Here is a 21,834-nt window from a genome sequence, read left to right on the forward strand (position 1 = left end):
GGACCGGCCGCGGGGCAGAGCGCGGCCCCTTCCCCGTGTCCCCGCGTCCCCGGGCTGGCAGGTCCCTCCGCCCCCAGCCCGTCCCCGGCGCCGTGAGCCGCCCGCTCTCCCCAGAGGAGGTTCCCCAGCCCCCGGGGGGGCTGGCCGCTCGCCCGCACCAACATGGAGATGCTCTTCCAGGCGCTATAAAGGGCTCCGGCTCCGGCACCTGCCGCTCCGCTCGGTCTCCGCCGCGCCGCGCTCCCGCTCCGCACCCAGCGCAGGGGCTGGGGACCACCGTCCCCGTCCCCGTCCCCCGTCCCGTCCCGTCCCGTCCCGCTGACCCGCCGGCTTGTCCCGCAGCAGGGCCGCTGGAGGGGATGGACTATTCCTATGATGAGGACCTGGACGAGCTCTGTCCGGTCTGCGGGGACAAGGTCTCCGGGTACCACTACGGGCTGCTCACCTGCGAGAGCTGCAAGGTAGGAGCCGGCCGGGGCGGGCGGGGGGCCCGGGGGAACGGGGCCGGGGCTGTGCGGGGGCACCGGCGCCTCTGCGGGGACCGGGGAAAGGCGCCCGGGGCTGTGCGGGGACCGCTGCACGGGGGAGAGGGGGCCGGGGCTGAGCGGAGAGCGGGGAGGGGGCTCCGCGGGGGCCGGGGCAGCGGGGCCGGCCGCGGGCCGCTCCTCGCCCGTTTTCGTTCGCGGCGGATTCGCCCTCGGCGGCGGGACGGGAGCGCGGCCGCGACGGGAGCCCCGACAGCGGCGGGGCGGCCGGGGGGGGGCGGCGGGGGCGGGGGGGGGGGGGGTCGCGGCGGGAGCCTCCGTCGGAAGCGGGACGCGGGGCCGGGATGCTGGTGCCGGGCCGCCGGGCTGCCGGGCTGCCGGTGCCGGTGCCCGCCGCATCGCCGCCGCCCGCCGCCGCAGGGTTTCTTCAAGCGGACGGTGCAGAACAACAAGCACTACACCTGCACCGAGAGCCAGAACTGCAAGATCGACAAGACCCAGCGCAAGCGCTGCCCCTACTGCCGCTTCCAGAAGTGCCTCTCCGTGGGGATGCGCCTGGAAGGTAGGGCTAAGCCGCCGGCCGGCTCCCCGCGGGCACGGCCGGGCTTCCGCGGCTGCGGACGGGGCCGGGGGGCGGCGGAGGGGGCGGCCGCGGGGCTGCGCGGTTCCCCCGGCGGCGGTCGCGCTGTCCCCGCCGCAGCCCGCCCGCCCGTCCCCGCCGCGTCCCCGGGCCGGTAATTCCCGCGGCCGCTTCGATTCCGTTTTTCCCTCCCAAGTTAAAAAAAAATTCGTTTTTTCGCGTCGCCTCCTGCTTTTCCTTTTTTTGTTTTTGTTTTGTTTCCCCGGGGGTTTTGGCTGCTGCGGCTTCAACTTTCCAAGATTTTCTTTGCTGGCAGAGGGGTTGGGAAATAGCGTAGAAATTATTGTTTTCCTTAAGCACATAATTCCAGAAGCCGAGACTCAAGGAAAACGTTAAAAATGTTGGGGCTCGCAATAAAACTGCTGCAGACCCACCACGAATTACATTTTTCCTCTTGGTGACATTTAGTATAACAGATTTCTCGTCTGACTCCTGGGGAGTGCAATTACAGCCCCCCCGGCCGCCACCTCACTCGTATCAGAGAAGTCGATCCCAATTGAGATATCAGAGTCGGGCCCCAACATCCCCAAGTCGTGTGTTGTGGTTTCTGCAACGCTTAGCATGGGCCAAGAAAATACAGTCAGGGGGACAGATCGCTGGCAGGCGACTGCAAAGCAAAAGCAGACACAGAAAGGACCCCCCCCCACCAGAGTCAGCCCCCCCCACACCTCTTCTCCCCTGAAATCGTTTACATTTTGCAGCGGATGAAAGCGGCCAGATGCACCGGCCGGGCTGAGACCCCTCACCCAGCCAGGCTCGCTGCGCAGGGCTTCGCCTGCCCAGGAGCTCAGGGCAGAGTGCGGGTTAATCAGAAAGTACTGCGCGTACTTGCACAGCGGCCGCTCGCTTCCAGGAGCGGGATGAGAGCCTGCGAGCAGAGGCGCAGGAGTAAGACACAACATCGAGCTGCAAAATCAGCCCCTGCAAACTCCCAGCGTGGGCCGGCTTCCAGCCCCGTCTCCAAACAGATCCCAGTTTCACTCTCCTCCCCAGGCTGGAGTTACTGGTGACTTAAATCAATCTGTGCATGCTCTGGCAGTTTTGACGGGTGCTGGAGGACAATTTGGGCGCTGGGCAGGGGCTGGGGCCTCTGGGGGCAGGCAGGCAGGGGCAGCGCTTGGGGTGGCTGGGGGGAACAGGCGCGGTCTCAGTTTGCCCCTTTTCAGCAGTTTTTGTCTTGCTCGCCGTGGAGCTCCTTTGGTCCCGTGGCCCGGGAGGGCAGCAGCTGGGGTATCGGAAGGCTGCTCCTCCTAAACAGCCTTTTTTTGTTTACTTTCTTGCTGTTAGCTCCTTAGCAAAGCCCTGCAGCCAGGCATCTGGGGGGATCCCCCAGTGCAGGGTGATATTCCCACGGGACCACCTCTTTTGTGGTAAAAACCAGAGCCTCAGTTGCTAGTATTTTTGGGCAGGGAATCTGAGGTGACACTTTGAAGGCGATCCTCCAGCTCCACAGGACAAAAGCAAGCCTGAGATGATTGATTTGGGGGACAGAGCATTGACCCAGGCCCCCCTTGAAGTGCCTGAAGGGATGCTGCAGCGAAGCCTGGCTGGGGAGACCAGCACAGCCCTAGCCCAAGCCTGCCCACACCCCTGGGCACCCCCCGGGCACCCCCACGTCCCTGCCCCGGGCAGGGCGAGGTGGGCGAGGGGAGGCAGAGCTCAGCCTGCAGCTCGCACCAGCCGGGGCTCTGCGTGGGGACGAGGGCAGGCGAGGCAGAGGGAGCGGGAAGGGGGTGCGCTGGGGGCCCGCTCCTGCCGCCGTGCCGGCTGGTTGCACCCCGGGTTTCGGGGGGATGCTGGGGGTGCAGGCGCTTCCTGGGTGGCTCCGCTCGGGCCCCCTCGCCTCGGAGGTCGGGGTACATCGGTCGCTTCCCGGCAGCCAGCTGGGATGCAGTGAATGGCAAGTTGTTCCCGATCCCAAGTGAGGCACAAACGGCAGGAAAAGCGGAGCAGGAGGGAATTAAAAGGCCTCTTCTCCCTTTGTGTCCTTGCTGGGAGAGGGAAGGGGGTGTACTAGCAGTTGCCTGTGGAGGGTTTGAGAGACCAGGCCGTGAGCACCTCTGGCTGTGTGTGGGGGTGCAGGCAGCACCGTGGGGTCCCTGCCTGTGCACCCTTGCCCAGAGTCACGGTGGTCCACCTGGGATGTGATCCTGGGCATCACTGGGCCCAGCCTCGAGCAGTGGTGGAAACACATTACGTCGAGTGGGTGGGAGATTTGGGCTTTCGGTGTGCTCTGGCATTGCCAGGGTGTGCGGCTGGGGACGCCAGTCCTGCCCGTGCCAGCTCGGGCTGCGTGACGGGGTCTGCCCACGGGGGGTCCCGGCAGGGGTACGCACACATGCTGACTGCGGCCATCTCCCTTGTACCCCTGAAGTTGGGAATGGCCCCGGGGCAGCTGTCTGTTGCCCAGAGGCGTGTGGGCAGGTTTTCAGGAGTGGGGGGGCCACAGCACACCTCACCTCAGAGGATGCCTCTGGCTGCCCTGCTCCCAGCGAGATGCTGTTTTCATGAATAAAGAATGAAGGAGGAAGCTCGGGGCAGCTCCCCTGGGAGCACATTCCTGCTCGCCCTGGAAATGCTGCTGCTCCCAGCGACGCTCCCCATTTCCAGCCTGCCTGAGGAGAGTTTGGGAGGTGCCCTGGCTCTCCGAGGGGGCTGGCCGTGCTTCCAGCAGTCCCAGGATAAATAGGCGAAAGAGAGGCAGAGGTAACAACAGCTGAGACACAAAAGCAAGGCCTGCCTGCTGTCAGCAGGGAAGGAAACGAGCGGAGGGTTTTTTCCCTTTGATGCTAAGTCTGTGGGCTGTGCTCGCTGGCGCGCTCTCCTCCATCCCTCTGCACCGCCGTCCAGTTCCCAGCTCCCAGCAAGCTGAGGGTCTTCCAAGGGTGGGCCGGGGCAGCAGCCCCTGGGAGCGCAGCGGGGCGGTGCGGAGGGACGAGCTCCTGCTGCAGAGAAGCACCTGCTCCCTCACGCACTGACACATTCTTGGGTTTCTTTTGGGGTTCAGAGGGAACATCTGCTTTGCTACAGCTGGGAGATTGCGATGGGGCCGTCAGAGTGACTCCACCAGTGGGATGCTGCGGCAGAGCCCCTCGGCCGTAGCTGATACCCGGCAGGGGTGGGCAGCCTCCTGCCCAAAAGCCGGCACAGCCCTGCTGTGGTGTGCAGTGCGCCCGGCGGGACCTGCCAGCTGTGCTGCCTGTGAAAGGGACAGAGCTTTGCAGAAAAGAAGCATGTGCAGCCTGGATGCAGGCGAACCAGGGTCCCGAGGGGGCCGTGGGGTCCCAGGCTCTGCAGAAACAAGGAAATCCCAGGGCTGCTCCAGAGCCAGGGGTCATAAAAATGAAAGTGGGTGTCAAGCCCCCTTGTCTTTCTGGGCTTCATGGGCTGTCCCCTCAACCTGCGAGGGACGCAAGCTGCTTTATCCCCCAGCCCATTTTGTAGTTAAAGCCAAATGTCTCTTCCTTTCCTGCAATTCCCAGAGGCTCTAAGGGTGACACCAGCAAGGCAAGAGCCGGGGCCAGGCACCTGAACCTGCCATGTCACGTCCGTGGTGTGCATGGCTGGGCTGGGAGCGGCAAAGCCTGCCGGCGGCTTTCTGGGAAGGTCTCCCCAGTGCCCCCCAGCCCCATTTGGCCATCAAATCCCCCCCCCCATCACTTTCTCCGTGCCACGTGGAAGCACTGGTCTCCCTCCGCGCAGGTTCACTGCAGCCTCTGCCCTCTCTCTGCCCCCCAGCTGTGCGTGCAGACAGGATGCGCGGCGGGAGGAACAAGTTTGGACCCATGTACAAGCGGGACCGTGCCTTAAAGCAGCAGAAGAAAGCTCTGATCCGTGCCAATGGCTTCAAGCTGGAGACCGTGCCTCAGATCATGTCCCCGGTGCAGAACGACTACAGCCTGTCCTCCACCATCCACAGCATCCACGCCATGTCCAAGACCTTGCCGCCCAATCCTGCCGCCCTGACGCCCGTCGACTACGAGCGCAGCCCCTACGGGACGCCCTCCCTGGGAATGACTGTGCCCAGCCACGTGCCGCTCGCCAGCTACCACTACCCCTCCTTCCCCAACCGCACCATCAAGTCCGAGTACCCGGACCACTACACAAACGCGCACGAGTCCATGCCCGCCTACGTGTACCCAGAGACCTACCCCAGCAGCTCCCCCCCCGACATCCCCGAGGTCATCCTGAAGCTGCTGCAGCTGGAGCCCGACGAGGCCCAGGTGAAGGCACGGATACTGGCCTGCCTGCAGCAAGAGCAAGGCAAGGGCCGGCACGAGAAGCTCAGCACCTTCGGCCTCATGTGCAAGATGGCCGACCAGACCCTCTTCTCCATCGTGGAGTGGGCACGGAGCTGCATTTTCTTCAAGGAGCTGGAGGTAGGAACCTGGGCGGCGGGGAGGGATGCTGCACTGGGCGGGAGATGGGAGGCAGGTAGGATTGGGGCTGAAATGCCGTGAGGATGGGATGCTGCCATGGGCAGGATTGGGGCTGAAATGCCGTGAGGATGGGATGCTGCCATGGGCAGGATTGGGGCTGAAATGCCGTGAGGACAGGGCAATGCCCGTGGGCATGAGCCCGGGGCCACCAGTGCTGCAGATCTGCTGGTGCATCCCTGTCCTGCTCCTGGCTCCCCGCGCCGGAGCGATTCCCGCTGTCGCCGCAGAGCTAATGATTTCAGATTCATCACGGTGGGGGCAGGTGTGGGAGCAATCGCTGGCAGAGTGACTGTGGTGTCAAGCTCAAGATATAATTGAAAAATGTAACGTTGAGGAATTATAGTTGAGACAATTCTCTCCTCCATCTTTAGGAGGAAAATCGATGCTGTCGGGTGGGTGCCTATTAGCACCAGGGAGCCGGGGCAGGGCTGGCCGGGGCAGGGGACACCACCAAGCCTCCTCCAGAGCTGCTTCTGCTGCCGGCAGCCTGTGAGCGTGCCCGGCTGGGGGACATGGAACTGACCCCCGTCCCGCCGGGCCATCCCCTCTAGCAAATCCCCCCAAATACTTGCTGGGGCCAAGGGGTGGATTAGCAGAGGTGGGACAGCCTCTGCCATCCTGCAAACCTTGCCAAGCTCTCAGACATTTTCCATTCATGTCCTGGGCTGAACTAAGATCACAAACTGGTGCAAAAATGGGAGAGAAAATTTTGCGCTGATGTGGCCAAAACCCAGAGAGCCATGTCCTGGGGCAGCTGAGAGACCTGGGTGCCTTCCTGTGCTTCCAGCATGAGGCTGTGCTACCGGCGCTGGCCAAAATCACCTTCCTCCCGTGGTGCCGTGGGGACTGTGCCCCAGGACAGGGCCAGGCTCTTCCCCATGCCCATCCCACAGGGTGCCATGGGGCCAAGCGTTGCAGAGCCTCACGGCTCAAAATAGCCCCCGGCTGCCAGAACAGTGTCAGGAAACAGCATTGTGGGAGTGGGTCGGGCTCGTTTCAATCATATCAGTGTCCAGCCTGGATTTTGGGAACAGGGTGGTTGTTGTTTTGCAGGAGATATTGTAAACAGTGTAAATTCAGCTCCCGGTGCCGCGTAGCCTTGTAAGTCCATTGTCAGCCTGATTGTGCCACCAAAATAGGCTGTTTCCGTGTGAATCCGCGTCAGCGGGCACTCCTCCTCCTGTGGGGCTGGGGGGGGTCAGGAGCACCAGAGGCCTCACCTGGGCAGGGCCACCGGCATCCTGCCGTGCCCGGGACACGGGGTGCAGTGCCTAGGGATGGGATCTCAGCTGGGCATCCCTGTCCATCCCTGCCACCCCGGGGGCTCATGCCTTTTGCTTTCATCCCTGTGGTAAGCGTGGGGCAGATTCCCAGCATCTTGCAGGGCCAGGGACTGCACGACACCGTGTCCCACCCTGACTCCAGAAGGAGCGTGAGAAAGCGCGGTTGGTGCTGGCCTTGGCTCCCTCCCGTGCGCTGGCTCGGCAGCGCACAGCGGAACCCGGCAGGTCCAAGCCCCCAGCACAGGGCTGTGGTGCCCAGGCCCCTCTGTGCATGTTCCCCCCGGGGATGGTGCTGGGGCTGCCCACCACCCACCCGGCACGGCGCGTCCTCCCCGGCACAGGGTGGTGGCTTTCCCTTGGGCACGTGGGGAGAAGCTGTTGGGAAGCAGGAGTAGGTCTGCAGGTCCTGAAACCCCACTCCTGCTCCTGCCCGGCACATAAAAGCAAACAGCTGCTGGGGCGGTAAATGAACTCCCGCTAGTGCAGAGTTTATGGCTTTACCCTAAAGCCTGCTAGCACAGAGTAAAATTGTGATCTTGGAGATCGATGGCCGTCATGCAGGCAGTCCCTGCTGGGTGCTCAGGGCTTCTCGGAGCAGGAGATGGCAGCAGCCCTCTCCATCCCCTGGGAACATCTGTGTGAAGGCAATGGTGTCCATCCCCAGCCGGGGAAGGGCTGTTGGACGAGGCCGGTGTGGGGATCCAGGCTGGAAGGGCATCGGGCTGGGACATTGCTCCGGGGCATCACGCTGGGCTGATGCCAAGCAGGGCGGGGGTGAAGGCGGGTGAGGAGGGGGTGCGGGCAGATGACCCCATGCACGGCATCCCCTGCCTGAACACTCCCAGCACCCACGTGCTCCTGCCGCAGGGCTGTTTTGCAGACAGCTGGCTTCTCCCGCGGGCCTCGCAGGGAGCCTGGAGAGGAGGGAGCAAAACCTCGGGGCCGTGGGGACCTGCTGGCTCATGCCTGGCCAGGACGAGCCTTTGCTCCCTGCCCAGGGAGAGCGGGAGCAGATCCCCCCTGGAGGTGGCAGGTCTTGTTCCCATTCCCATTCCCGTTCCCACACTAGCAGCCTGGCGAGGGGCAGTGGCAGATTGGGTGCTTTGCCATCTCCTCCCGGTGGGGTGGCCAGGGTTGGGGGGCGTTGGGAAGAGCCCCCCCGGCTCTGCCGCTGCGCCCGGGGAAGGAGGGGGGAGATGGGCTAATGGCCTCTTGACATCGGCTCACACGCCACGTCCGCCCACAGGCGCGGGGCAGTCAGATTGAAAACAGATTTAACTTCCCAGATATATCGTTTCATTTAAGGGCCAGTAATTCTGTCAGTCTGCCACTGACAAACGAGGGTCCCCATGCCAATCCGCCGGGGAGACTGATGTCGCGGCGTTCATCTCGTGTCACCAGGCAGAGAATTACGGACTGCGCTGGCCTTCGGAGGCAAGACTAATAATGCCGCGCGGCAGAGGGGGATTTGGGGGCCCGCTTGTTTATCGAGGGCCGGCCAGGCAGCCGCGGCGCGAGGCCGCGCGGGCGGAGGTGGAAGAGGTCAGCGCTGACGCCCATAAATACGAACTTTAACTGAGTCTAGATGAGATGTGTCAGGACTGAGGGAAGATTTGCAGCATCTCTTCAGGAAGAAAAATATGGGCCGGGGGTGAAATATATTTTGTTGGGTTGTGAGTCTCAGGCAACTTTGTCCTTTCAGATGTAATTTTTTTATATATATATGGAGAGGGACAGACAGAGAGATGTGCATACACATGCATGCTTGCACACTCACATTGTGTCTGGTTTTGGTTTGGTTTATAGCCACGTATCTTGCACAGCCTGGTTTATATAGGTGTTACTGCCATACATACATATAAATATTGTGCACACAGGGGTGCAGTGACCTTTAGATTGGGATGAGCAGCCAGGAATGTTAAACAAATTGCCGCGGTTTCAGCCCGAAGGCCGGGCTGGCCTGGGTGTGCGGCGGGTCCTTGCCGCCGGTGGAGGGGCACGGCACGGCCACGGGGAGGTGGGCTGATGCCGATCGCCTCCTTGGCCCCTCCTCGCCGTGGGGCCGGGGCAAACCACCCTCCCATCCACGGGCAAGCACCAGTGGCGGGGGGAGGGACACTGAGGGCAGAACCGTTCCCATGGACCAAGGGGTTCCTGCGGGTCGCGGGGTCTGTCTGCTGGGCTGCTGTCCCTCGCTTCTCGTTAAGAGATCTCGGAGCCACGACGAAGCCTATTTGTAGTCAGTTGCTTCTCTGCCTTTAGCACGCATGGGTCATCTTGACCCCATCTCCTGGCCAACGGCCAGAGCGTTTTTGGCAGATTTAAAATCTCCTTCTGGTCATGGATGCTGCAGCAATGTTTAGCATCCTATGCACTAGGGGAAATGTGATGGCTTTCCCTGCCTGCTGGCGTTCCGGCTGGCACAGCCCTGCCCTCGCTCCCGGGACGCACACGCAGAGCCACGATGCCCACGCAGCCTTGCAGCTGGCTGCCTGTGAGCCCCAGCAAAAAGCAGTAGCCTGGGGCACGGTTCTCTGCCAGCAGGGAGACGAGATCCTGGCCCTGCCGCACTGGCCTTGGTGGTTTTTTTGCTTTAAGATGCCCATCGCGGTGGTATCTGGGCAGGGGGATGGGGACCTGTATTGACCATTAACACCTTAGACTTGTGTGGGGTTTCGATTGCAGGTGTCTGGCGGATGGTAATCCACTTTCGCACTTCTCGGTAGCCAAGGTGACAGGTCCTGCTCGCACCCAGTAATTGCCCGGGCTGCGGCTCAGGGCAGTGGTGCGTGCCGTGCACTTGTGTGGGAGCTGCTGGGGCAAATCCTGCACCAGTGATCTGGGAGGAGGCCTGGACAACATCCCTGGGGTGAAGGCAGGTCAGGGGCATCCGAGCACTCCTCGTGCCTGTGGCGTGCTGAAGCTGCGTGGGGAGAGGCTGGGGATCGATGTCTTGGGACCTGCTCAGGGCTTCTGAGCAAAGCGGGATTGCTGGTGGGTCACTCTGCTTCGTAACGCTGCAGAGATGTCCGAGGGCGGACGGCGGTACCTGAGGTGGGGCATGCCCTGGACCAGCTGTGCAGGGAGCAGCAAGCGCAAGCAGGGCTCTGCTGTCCCCGCGGGGGTTTGGCTTCGGGATGCTGAGGCACTGGGGTGGCTTGAGCCCTTTTTGGGGAGCCCCAACAGTTCCAGGGTCTTCCTCTCCTCATGCCTATGAACCCACAGGGAGGGTTGCAGGAGGTTTAAAACTACATCTGCATGCAGGTCCTGGAGCTGGGCAGCACTGTCTGTGCCTCTGCACACCCTGGCCCCCTCCTGCCCTTGGTCCCAGCCCATTTGCTGCAGGGAAATGCATTTTTCTGTGGGTCACAGGCCTTCAGCATCAAGGCGCTTTCGGCGGCAGGGGAGTGCTCTCCCTGTGCGGGGAGCGTTTCGCTGCCGTGTTTTGTGAATGGGTTAAATGCCTGCTTCAAAAAAAAAAAAAAAAAAATCGCCTCTTAAAGACAGCTTGCATCAGGTCCTTGATAAAGCGCTCCATTGAAAAGCCTTGACATTAAAAGAGGAAGATCCTTTGCTTAACTTTTAAAGGCGAGAGTGCATGCGTGCCGCCTCGCCGGGAGGATTGATTGACTCTGAGTGGCCGTCCATTAGCAGCCCTCTCCTCCTGGGAGGCCAGGGGCTGGTGCTGGGCACAGGGGAGGTGGTCTCCAGCCCAGAGCCGCACTGCCAGAGCGGGGCCGTGGGGGCTGCCTGCTGCCGCCCCAGCCCGGGGCACAGGGACACCCAGCTTGGTGCTGGGGTGCAGGCAGGGCTGGGGTCTCTGGAGATGTCCCCAAGCCCTGCCCAGCCCTCAGAGCCCCCAGCCCACCCTGTCATGCCCCCAGCTGCATCCCCCCCCCCCATGCCACAGCCACGTGGCTCCAGTGCACTGCGATGCTGCCAGGAAAGGCTGTGGCACGCTGGAGAATGCTGGCCGGGGAACAGCCATGCAACAGCCACGCAGGGTGAAATGTGTTGCTGACGGGATGCAGGGAGGTGCTCTGCTGAGGGAGCTGAACCCGCCTGTAGAGTTTGGGAGAAGCTGATTAGTAATTTTTAAAGGAAGAAAAGAAGATTTTAAAAATGTTGAAATGCTTCCTTTTGGAAAAGCTGAATTTTTAAAAACCATTTTCAGGGTAAAACCTTCAGTCTGTCCCTTCTGGAGCTTGTCCTGCTCAGGAACGAGGCGCAGGAAGGAGCTTCCAAAACAACGCTGCAACTCGGCCAGAGCAGAGGAGCTCGGCACTGGCCAGAGGCGTGCGGCTGGGCTGGCAGCACGCTGCTGCGCCAGGAGCCCAGCTCCCTGCAGGGGCTGGCCGTGGTTACAGCCAGCCATTCACCTTGGGGCAGAGGTCATCACAAATTCCGAAAATCTCCATTTTGTTTTGATGCAGAATTAGCTTTTCCCCAGTTCTTTGTTCAGCAGCTGAACAGAAACCTCATGGTCTATTCTGCTGGGCTGTGTACTGTGGCTCCTTTTCCAGTTTGGGCAATGTGGTGGCGAGCCTGGCCTTGGCAGCCCTGTTGCATCTTGCTGCAGGTGGGTTTCGTGCCGTTGGGCAGGAGTGGGCACCGCAGCCCTGGTCGCCGTAGCTGCCTTCTGCGCCACATCTCCCTCCCCGTGCTGCTGCGCATCCAGCTCCGGCCACTCACCGCACTTGAGAAACAAATCCCGGCAGCTCACGGGGAGTGCCGGGCTCTGAGACCATAAAGCTCTTTCTCATCTGACTTCTATTCCTTTTGCAATCTTCCAGCACTGGTTTATTGCAGCCTCTTCAGCAAAACGAGGGTATTATCCAGTCCTGTGATACTGCATCTGTCTTCCTTCTATTAAAGGCAGCGAGCACAATGGCACTGCAGAGCTCTTCTGCTGGCGCTGAATTTGCTCTGCAGGGAAGTATCACTGATAACCCCCTGCCCTTTCCTTACAACAGCCTTGCAGGAGAAGGGGGCTCCGGGCAGGGCAGGGGTTCAGCTCTTTGCAGAAAGCAGTTGGGGTCCCACGGAGATCAGTGCTGAGGGGACGGAGCTGGTGGACCCATGGTGGTTCTCGGCAGGGTGGCGGGGAAGGCAGCTGAGCGGCACGCTGCCTGCCCGCTCCCTAAGCTGGGATGGCAGCGTGCCCCACGTCACACCACGACCCCGGCCTCTTTGTTTCGCCAGACGCAGCCGTTGGCTCTGGCAGCTCGTCCTGCCCATCGCTGGCGCTGCCGGCAGCCCACCGGCTGTCCCGCAGGACCTTTGGAGGTCCTTGCAGTTGTGTCCTGGGTTGAGCTTCTTACCAGAGGCAATTGCAGCTATTTCTTTGAAAGCATAGCTGTGGATGCTTATACCTGTGCCTGCACATACACATCAGCACACGTGCAAACGTGCACATGATCACGCGTGTGTTGAAGTGTGGGCAGAGGCTGACCTGGCCGGTGCAGGGCGCAGCGATGCCCCATAGCCGGCGGCTCCCCTGTGGCCATGCTGCGCTGCAGCAGCTCTGTGCCCCCCCCGCCGACAAACCTGCCATCCTGGGCAGGGAGGCAAGGATGGATACTGTCGTCTTTCATTTTAAAGTACCCAGAGGGGCTGCCGGGACACACAGGGCCTTTGTGCAGCAGCCACGCGTTCCCTCCCACCCGGGGACGCAGCCAGCAGTCATTTTGTTAAAGATTTGTGTGTGGTTTGGGGAGGTTGTGCCTGGTGGGGGAAAACCCATGCTGATAAGAGCCGGCAAGCGCCACCGAAACACGCTGAGCTGCTTCAAAGCTGGCCCTGTGCAGCCGCCCAGCCCGTCTCCTCTCCTCCAGCCCAGCATCCTCTTACTAGGGGTGCAGCTCCAGCTCTCCCTGCCTGCCCGAGGGGATCTCGCTGCCGGGCTGGCCTCCCGCGGGATATCTGCTGGGCACGGGGTGGGTGCTGTGTGAGCGCAGTACAAGGTGTGCATGGGGCGTGAGCCTGCAGGTGTAACGCGGCCGCAGGGTGCTGGTGGTTGCAATCCTCGCTATAGACGCTAACCAGTGCTGTGGGTGTCAGTCTTGCCATCCTCTCCTCCCACCCAACGTGGAGGGAGGGCTGGAGGTGATGCAGGGGATACCAGCAGCAAGACGAAGTGGGGCGCAATGTCCAGCCCAGTTACACGCTGGCAGGGGTGGACATGGGAACGAGGAGCCAGACCAGGGCTTTGCAATTAATGTTTCATAATCAGATGCAGTATCTCCTTGCTAGGAGCTTGTTCACAGTCAGACTGCGATTTCGATGTATAAATGTGTGTGTGAGAATTTGGGAAATGCTCTGCAGGTGGGAGGGTGAGGAGGGTTTCAGGTTCTTAAAAAAATGAGGTTTTTGCCAGGCTGCGAGGGTCAGGGACAAAGTCCTGGAGGACGAAGTTCTGTCCCACCTGGAGGAGCCAGATTCCCGAGGGAGACGGGTGATGCTCCCTGCAACCCCCCGCGATGGCCTGCCAAGCAAATGCATGCACAAAGCAGACCTGGGGCTGGGCAAGTCTCTGTAGGTCAGGTCACCTGGAGGCCTGGGGGGGAGGCAGAGGTTTGTCATGTCTCCAATGCATCATGTTGATGCCGTATCTGTACCAAGGCATTGCTCATCCTTGTGGCAGAAGGCCTCATCCACTCTCTGCTTCATGTAGTGGCACCAATGACTGGACTTGTTGCTCTACTTCTGGGCACGTGAGCAGTGAAAATTGGGGTTTTTTGACACTGACACCAGTCCGATAGAAAACCCCTTTCTACTGTGGTCAGGGTGAGACACAGATGGGTGCGAGTCCTGCCCAGGTCCAATGCTAATGTGGCAACATGCCATAGTGGCTGATGGTGTTTGAGCCATCACTGCCACAGGATTAGAACATAAAGCTGACCCTCGAACGCAGAGCTGGGGGGCCGGAGGGGTGGTGCAGGGACCGGGGCATCCCAGCCCCCTCCTGCCAGCCGGGAACAAGCTCGTGCAGACGCAGCCCCAGCTTCCCCCGTGGCCGACCGTGCCCCGGCGCGATGGGCGTCAGCGGCACTGCTCTGGCTGTGTTTCAGGTGGGCGACCAGATGAAGCTGCTGCAGAACTGCTGGAGCGAGCTGCTGGTGTTCGACCACGTCTACCGGCAGCTGCAGCACGGCAAGGAGCACAGCGTGCTGCTCGTCACCGGCCAGGAGGTGAGCGCCGGCCCACAGAGACTGCGGTGGCTGCTGCGGAGGGGTCGGTGGGGGCCGGGTGGTGGGGTGGAGGGGGGGTGCGGGGTGACTTTTGTCTTACTTCTGGTCGAGGGTTGCCTACCTGGTGCAGGGCGGACGGGTTTGTTTTGCTGTGCTAGGGAATGGCTTGCGCAGAATATCCCATCCCATCCCATCCCATCCCATCCCATCCCATCCCATCCCATCCCATCGCATTCTGTCCTCTCCCATGCCATCCCGTCCTGTCCCATCCTGCCATCCAGCTCCTGGTTCTGGAGAAAAATGTTTCTCATGGAAAGATCAACAGCCACACCTGTACTCACAGAGGCGAGATGTGAGAAGGGGCCCCTTCCCTCCCCAGGGGTGGTTTTTGGAGACGCGGGTGCCTGCGATGCCAGCACCCTGCAAAGGGCCCCTCTGTTTTAAGCGGTGCTGGGGAAACGGGGTTCCTGTTTCACTCATCAGCCTTTGCTTTGATGCTCCTAATTCTCAGTCGGTACTCTGGACTGGTGCCTGGCTCCTGCCCTGCGCAGGGTCCCCTGCAGCCGGTTTGGGGGCGACTGTGGCCACCATGGCTGACGCCGTCCCCATCCCCACAGGTGGACATGTCGACCATCGCAACCCAGGCCGGCTCCATCCTGAACACGCTGATGCTGCGGGCGCAGGAGCTCGTCCTGCACTTGCACTCGCTCCAGGTGGACCGGCAGGAGTTCGTCTGCCTCAAGTTCCTCATCCTCTTCAGCCTCGGTGAGCGCTGCCGCGGGGGGCACCAGGACGAGGGGTGGCCGCGCTCGGGCGTCATGGCCGTGCTGCCGCGGCGTCTCGGGGGGGTGGTGGGAGCGCGGTCGGAGGGACCACGCGCAGCTCAGCGTCCAGCCGTGCCGGCTGCTGCGCTGACGGGCTGCGAAGGGGCTTTTAATGAGGAGCCAGGAGCGAGGGCTGGGATGTGCCGGCTCCCACGCCTCGCTGGGGGCTCCGAAACGGCTCCTGCTGCAGGGTCAGGCTCTGCCTCCAGCCGCGGGGGCCGTTGCCACCCCGTTGGCCAAGCGGAGACTGTTTTGGTCACTATCCCGTCGGACCGGGCAGGGAAACAACCGGCTGATACGGCCGCGGCAAAACAGGCGTGTTGACAGAGGCGGCAGCCGGGGACAGCCCTATCTCCCGGGATTTGCGTCAGAGAGCCCGTGCCACCGCAGTGGGCAGGGGCCGCGCGTGGCTCCTGATTAGGCTCAGCCCTGGAGCCTGCGGTCGGGCTGAGGCGTCGGGTTCACACAGCCCTGCCTCACCTAGACAAAATACACAGGAGCACGGGTGCTGCTGCCAGAGCCCGCAACGTCCCTGGGGCTGCACAGCAGCTCTGCCCTGCTCCTGCCCTGCTCCCACCCTGGCCACGCTGCCGCCCCTGCGGAGAGCATCTCCCCATGCACCACAACCAGGGATGAGCCTCCTTTCCCCGCAGGCATCGCCCCAAGGCAGGGATGCCCGTCAAAGTCTCACCAGAGGGATCTCAGCCCTCGGTGGGGTGGTGTGGCTGTGGGTGGTGCTGAGCACCACGGGGACCCCAGGGAGCCTGGCTGCCTTCATTACCGGTGCTGACACCTTCCTCTCGGTCTCGTCCCGGTGGGAGATCTCACCTCCCTGTGAGAGGATGGTGGTGGGACCTGCGAGGGGCTCAGCTGGCTGCCACGCTCCCAGCCCGCACCTCTGCCACCGTGGCTGCTTCACTTCCCACACCTCCATGGCTGCTGCTAATTGCACGCACCCAGACGGGGCAGGAACTGGCATTTCCCCAGGGAAACTTGTGCTTGTGTATGTGCAGCGGCTGGGTGCTGGTGCCGAGTCGGGACAGTGAGCCCAGGTGGGGCAGCCCTGTCTCCATCCCCATCCCAACCCATCCCTGTCCCTGTCCCTGTCCCTGTCCCAATGCCTTGGTTTGTGCTTGCACTTCTGGTCCCATCCGGGGGGGTCCTGCCAGTGGCTCTGTGCCTCACTGCCAAGTGCAGCAGGCCATGAGCTGCGCTCTGCGCTGTATGGACACTGCTGTGGGTTTTGGCAGTTTGTGCTCGAGGGAGAGTTTGCATCGCTATATGTCACCATCGCTGAGGAGCCAGCCTGCTCCAGGAGCAGCACCATCACTGGGTTAATGGGTTAAGTGGAAGCACTGACATGCTGTAGGCAGTGGGAATCCACTCCCCCATCCTAGAGGCCAGGGTCAGGGCCAGTAAGCTCTGAAGGATCCACTGGTTTGACTCAGGTTTGCTGTGGATATGTCCCGTTAGCAGGCAAGTCCGGCAGCCACAGGCACCCGAGGAGCCCGGGCAGGGTGGGTGTCTCGGGGCGTGGGAGCCGCGCTGCCGTCCCATCCTGCACCTGCGGCATCTCCTCCGGCAGCTTTCTTTTCCTCTAGAGGTGTTTTGAAATCAAGAGAAATTAGATACGATAATTTGCTGTTCAAGCAGTGATAAGGTGTGGCACAAACAGTGCCCGGGCTCAGAAATAAAGGAGCTGGTGGGCCTTGTGCCCTGAGCTGGGACCTTCCCCGGCCGCTGCCCCACGGGTTCAGCAGCGGGAGGGCCAGTACCCCCGGTGCTGCCCCACGTACCCCTGCCACGGCACGGCACATCGAGCAAGGGCAGCGTCCTCCCAGAGCACGGCCAGCACCGGCGGCCACGGCTGCTGTGCCGATCGCAGCTGTGGTTCTGCTTCCCTGGAGCAGCGGCTTTCAGGGAGTGTGTGGAATCAAATAGCTGTGTTTTCCCATACATCATTTTGCCCCAAATCCAACTTTTTCTCTCCATATTGCAGAGCTCACTTGGAGTAATTTGCCCTTCGCAGGCTCAGCTGTAGAGGATGGGATTGTGTATTATGTGCAGGATGTAATTGCCTTTAACAAGAGAATTTCCACATTTACCACTCTGCCACAGCACAGTCAAAGCCAAGCCCCACTCACAAGAGCTGCCATTTGAGTTCTAAATAGATTTCTCTCCTGAGCAGGTAAAGAGATTTAATTAAAATTAGGGCTTCTCAAAATAGCAATATTTATGAGGACGGCACAGGTTAGCTTTGTTCTACAGAAGGGCTTAATAGAGCCTTAATGGATTGACCTATCATTCGATTTCATGACTTACATTCATGAAGCAGCTACTCTTGGGGAGGGGAAGAAGAGAGGCTTTTATAGCCCACATTCCCTTAAGCGTTTGCAATTTATCAGCAGCTTCTCCCAAACAAAAGGAGCTGTGAATAGGAAGAACACTTGAGGGCATAGAAATAATCCCAGGCATATCTGTATGTGTGATGGGAGGCTTTGTCACAGGACAGTCTTTGCAACTGCTGCAGTGTCTCTAAATGAAGTGAGTCAATGTTATTTGGACAACATTCTTTATTCCTTGCAGGAATGAAAAGATTATTCAAATATTCAATTAAACAGTGAATAGGGTCTTTCAGAGAACCAGGTGAGTTCATCGAGTAGAACTAGCTATTGTTGAGCCAACTCAGGGGATAGATTTGACATTTATCAATATAACTACTTTTTTTTAATGACATGCAGAATAACCTTATGCAGATAAAGAGATTTCGTAACAACAACCCGGGTAGAAGGGAGATGGCCACAATAGGAGCAAATGTGCCGCAGGCGTGAAAAGGGAAGGGTGATCTGATAAAGTGCATCTTGGCACAACCTGCGGCGCTTTGTGCCTGTGTCGCACAGCGCCCGGCCGGGAGCCCGAGCGCAGGCCGGGGGCTCCCAGCTTTGCTGGGCTGGAGCAGCGCTGGGTGCCGTGGCCCCCCCCGAGGGAGCCCTGCAGGGCCAGGTAGTGTAGGGGGGTCCACAGACACCCCCACCCAGTGGCACGGGGGTCCCGTCTGCTCCCTCCTGCTCAGGCACCTCCACCACCAGCACTGCACTTTGCCCTCCCGAAAGCTGCTCAGCCCTCTGGGTACAGCCATGTTTGGCTCCCCGCTTTTTGGGGATGAAAACCAGAAATGAACCCCCAAATCCCAGCTGCCTTGGCCGGAACCCGTGCCCAGATTTCCCTGTTCCCAGCCTACAGGCGGGATGTGTCCAGGCTGCCAACACAGACCTGAATTTGGCCGTGCATCTGCGGCTGCTGGACGTGGGCAGTGGAGCCGGCAGCGCCGTTACCGAGCGCGGCGCGGCTGGGTGCCTCCGTGCCATACAGTAAATCCATGAAATCTGCTTGCCCCAAATGGGCTCGGTGCCAGGGTTTGCAGCAAGGTCTCCCTGTGGGCAGGCGCCGAGATACCATTGCTGCGTGTAGCTGTAGCCGGCTGATGGGGCAGTGCACGGCACTGTTTCCCTAAAGCCACTGAAATCTGCGTGTGGGGCCGGTTTAACAACATGTTGCGCAGATTCAAAATCAGTGCTTCCTTCATGGAGCACTCATGGCAACCCGAGCACTGAGGCAGCATCCTTGGAGGGCAGACCCCAGCTCAGGCTGCCCCAAAAGCCCGGAGAAACCCCGACCCACCAGCTGGGGTTGTCCCTGCAGTCACTCTCCTGCCATGGCTGCGGTTGCAGGGCAGTTCCAGACCCATCGTCCCAAGGGACAATCTCTGCCCTGGGGCTGTGCATGCCCCAGCTCCTGCAGTGCTGCCATCAGGGCTGCAGCGGCCTCTTGGCTGCCGGACCCTGCCTGCACCTTGGTGCTGCGCTGCTTCCCACCCTGCAGGCAGCAGAGCTGGCAGCAGGATTATGGGGGAGCTGCCGCGACCCTGGTGGGGCGCGGAGGATTAGGGTTTCCAGGCTGGTGAGCCCAGTTGCCACATTGGAAAGACCAGGTTTATCGGGGAATTAATTCAGCCGCTTCCTCGACCTTCAGGAATTAAAGGGGCTCATGGCAACGGCTCCCTCTGTGTGGGCGCAGCCAGTAACATCTTTTGGCTTTGCAGCTTCCTGGGTGGCAAGGGCAGGGGGACATCGGCCCTCCTGATGCTGGGGGGTTTCGGTGTCCATCTTCAGCAGCGGGGGAGACCCGGGAGGCAGGGCAGGGATGGGGCGTGGGACCCCTCCTGCACCGCGTTTTTGTGCACAAGGGGCATTGACACAGGACCGTGGGTCCCTCCTGGCGCACCCAGCGCAGCACGGCACGGATGAGGCAAACACGTGCGTTTGGCACCGTTTCACCATCGTCCTCCTCCCTTGCAGACGTGAAGTACCTGGACAACCACACGCTGGCTAAGGACGCTCAGGAGAAGGCCAACGCGGCGCTGCTGGAGTACACCGTCTGCCACTACCCCCACTCCACGGACAAGTTTCGCCAGCTGCTGCTGCGGCTGGCAGAGGTCCGGGCGCTGAGCATGCAGGCGGAGGAGTACCTCTACCACAAGCACCTGAGCGGCGAGGTGCCCTGCAACAACCTCCTCATCGAGATGCTGCACGCCAAGCGGACTTGAGCGCGACCGCCAGCACGGACCCGGCGCAGCCCCGGTGCTGCCAGCAGCGCGGTAGTGGCAGGACGTGTGCCCGGGGCTGGCGGGCCGGTGCCGCCTCTCCACCCCGCCTTTCTCAGTGATGCTATTTAACCTGTACTATTGCAAAAGTCCCAGGTGGTTTATTTTAATACACAGTAAGGACAGTTGATGGCTGCGGGGCCGTGGGCTCGGCTGCTGGACTGCCCCGTCGGCAGCGCTGCCCCCCTCGGCTCCTCTGCGCTGCCGGTGCCCAACCTGTCGCCTGCCCGACCCGGCTCTGCGGCACGAAGGAAGGGTAAAGCCTGTCCTGGCTTTTCTCTTATTTATGCTCCCCTCCTGCTGTCCCTACCAGCCATTTCTCCACCGCTGCCATCCCTCCCCCAACCCTGCCCCATGTCTCAGGGCCCCTCGTGCACAGGGCAGGGGAGAGGTGAGGTGAACCCTCCGGGTTGTGGTTTCGCGGTGGTCGGGGTGTCCCCAGGCACCAGCACAGAGGCAGAGGATTTCTGCAAGGAGCCAAGCAGAACGCCAGGGCTGGGGCTGGAGATGTCAGCCCCACGCAGCCGAGCCAGGACCCCAGGGTGCACGTGCCGGGGTCCCTTCTCCTGGCTCCCCCCCAGCGTTGCTGCCTGCTCTGCATCCCACCGCAGCCCCTGCCGAGCGAGGGCAGGCAGGGACGGGCAGTGCTGAGCCCTTGGCTGAGATTTGTTTTCTCAGTGCTTGCCGGTGCTGGAGACAGCAGCCATGGCTTTGCAGCTCTTGACAGCCACAGTGCCCAGAGCCCACATGTGTCCATGGCCAGCATGTCTCTGGGATGTCAAAGCTTTGCTGCAGAGGCTCTAACAGATTCGGTACCTGGAGCAGGGGATCGTCCTCGGGACACTTTGGGCCGGTGGCCCTGCTGCTGCATCCTCAGTGCCAGCACAACATCCCCGCGGCTGGAAAGCTTTGCAGGTCACAGTGCCCAGGCGGCATCGGCACCACGAACCGAGCTGGTTCCTGAAGCGCGAGGACGGGGTGGCCCTGGGACAGTGTCCCCGGGCAGCGCAGGTCCTGCCTTGCTCCAGCCGTCAGCCATGTCCAGGCAGCGCCTGGAGAACAGCCAAGGGGCAGGATGGGGCCGGGGACAGACCTGTCCCCTTCCTGCCCACCGGTGATGGGGGCAGAGGGAGGTGCAGGGTCCGGCCCCTGCACCGCAGGTGCCAGGGCAGCAGCAGGTCCAGACTGCAAACAGCCCAGAGCTGCTTCCATGCCAGCATGTGCCTGGAGGCTCAGGGGAGCTGGGGGGCTTTACAGCCCCGTCCTCCATTTACCTGCCCAAGCATAGGTAAAGAATAATAAGAATTGTCCTGCACTTCGGGCCGGGTCGAGCCGAGCCCCCAGACCCCCCGTTGTGCTCTGCCGTGTCCCCAGGTGACAGCAAATGCTGTGCCAAAGCCACAAGCAAAGAGCTATCGGTTCCTCTCCAGTCACAGGACAGGGGCTCACAGACATGACTGGGCAGCGCTGGGGGGCTGCAGCCCCCCGAGCTGGGATGTACTGGACTCTCGCTGCTGCTTGCTCTTGGTCTCAGCCATGGTCTCCTCTCCTCCCGCCCTGCTGCCGGGCAGCCCAGCACAGCCCCCCCAGCCATGGCCGAGCACCCCCCCGGCTCTGCTGGGGCTCCTCCAGCATGGCTGGGGTTGGTTCAGGTTTGTTTTCCACAGCGGTGTTTTGCTCTTCGTTTCGAGGAGGCTGTTGTCCGCTGCGGCTCTGCGCAGAGCCGGTGCCTTGAGGAGCTGCAGACGCTGTGCCCAGAGCCATGCGGTTTGTGGAAGCTTGTTAGATGCAGAAGAGCATGTTTGTCTCTGCTTTTCAACGTTTGTGCATTTTCCTCCTGAAGTCTGTGGTTCGGTTTCACCTTCTTCTTTCTGTGAACTTAAAGAACTGGAGAATATGGTTTGGGAGGTAAAAGATGTTTTATTTTCAGAAAATGAAAAGTGTCCTTAAGTGTCTCTCTCTCTCTGTCTCTCACATCCTTTTCTCCCTCTCATCCCTTCCCTTCCCCACTCCCCACCCTTCCTTCCCAGGCAGGAGGTTACCAACTTCCTTGCCGGGAGCAAACCACTGTAATAAATTTTGCAGTTCATTTAAAAAGGCAGACTTTGTCTTTTTTGACTGTCTTTCTAACCCTCCTTGTTGGTGCCACCTCCTCCTCCTGGCTCCCCACAGGCAGGAGGGATGTCCTGCCTGGTGTCCCTGCAGGAGAGCAGTGCTTGGCCCCAGCAAGCACCGGGTGCCCACGGCGTCTCTCCTGGAGCGATGCCTGCCTTCAGCAGGACCAGGACACTACGGCTGCAGGAGGGGGGC

The 21,834-nt window shown here is 61.2% G+C and overlaps 1 protein-coding gene across 1 annotated transcript; it reads left to right on the plus strand.

The window, feature by feature from the left end:
• Window positions 1-359: 359 nt before the first annotated feature.
• NR5A1 (nuclear receptor subfamily 5 group A member 1) lies at window positions 360-19,467 on the plus strand. The gene is made up of 6 exons (XM_052815290.1): window positions 360-461; window positions 906-1,047; window positions 4,864-5,504; window positions 13,918-14,037; window positions 14,655-14,802; window positions 19,220-19,467. The coding sequence occupies exons 1-6, from the start codon at window positions 360-362 to the stop codon at window positions 19,465-19,467; spliced, it is 1,401 nt and encodes a 466-aa protein (XP_052671250.1).
• The last annotated feature ends 2,367 nt before the right edge of the window (window positions 19,468-21,834 follow it).

Source organism: Harpia harpyja, chromosome 19 (genome assembly GCF_026419915.1).
Source record: "Harpia harpyja isolate bHarHar1 chromosome 19, bHarHar1 primary haplotype, whole genome shotgun sequence".
NCBI lineage: Eukaryota > Metazoa > Chordata > Aves > Accipitriformes > Accipitridae > Harpia > Harpia harpyja.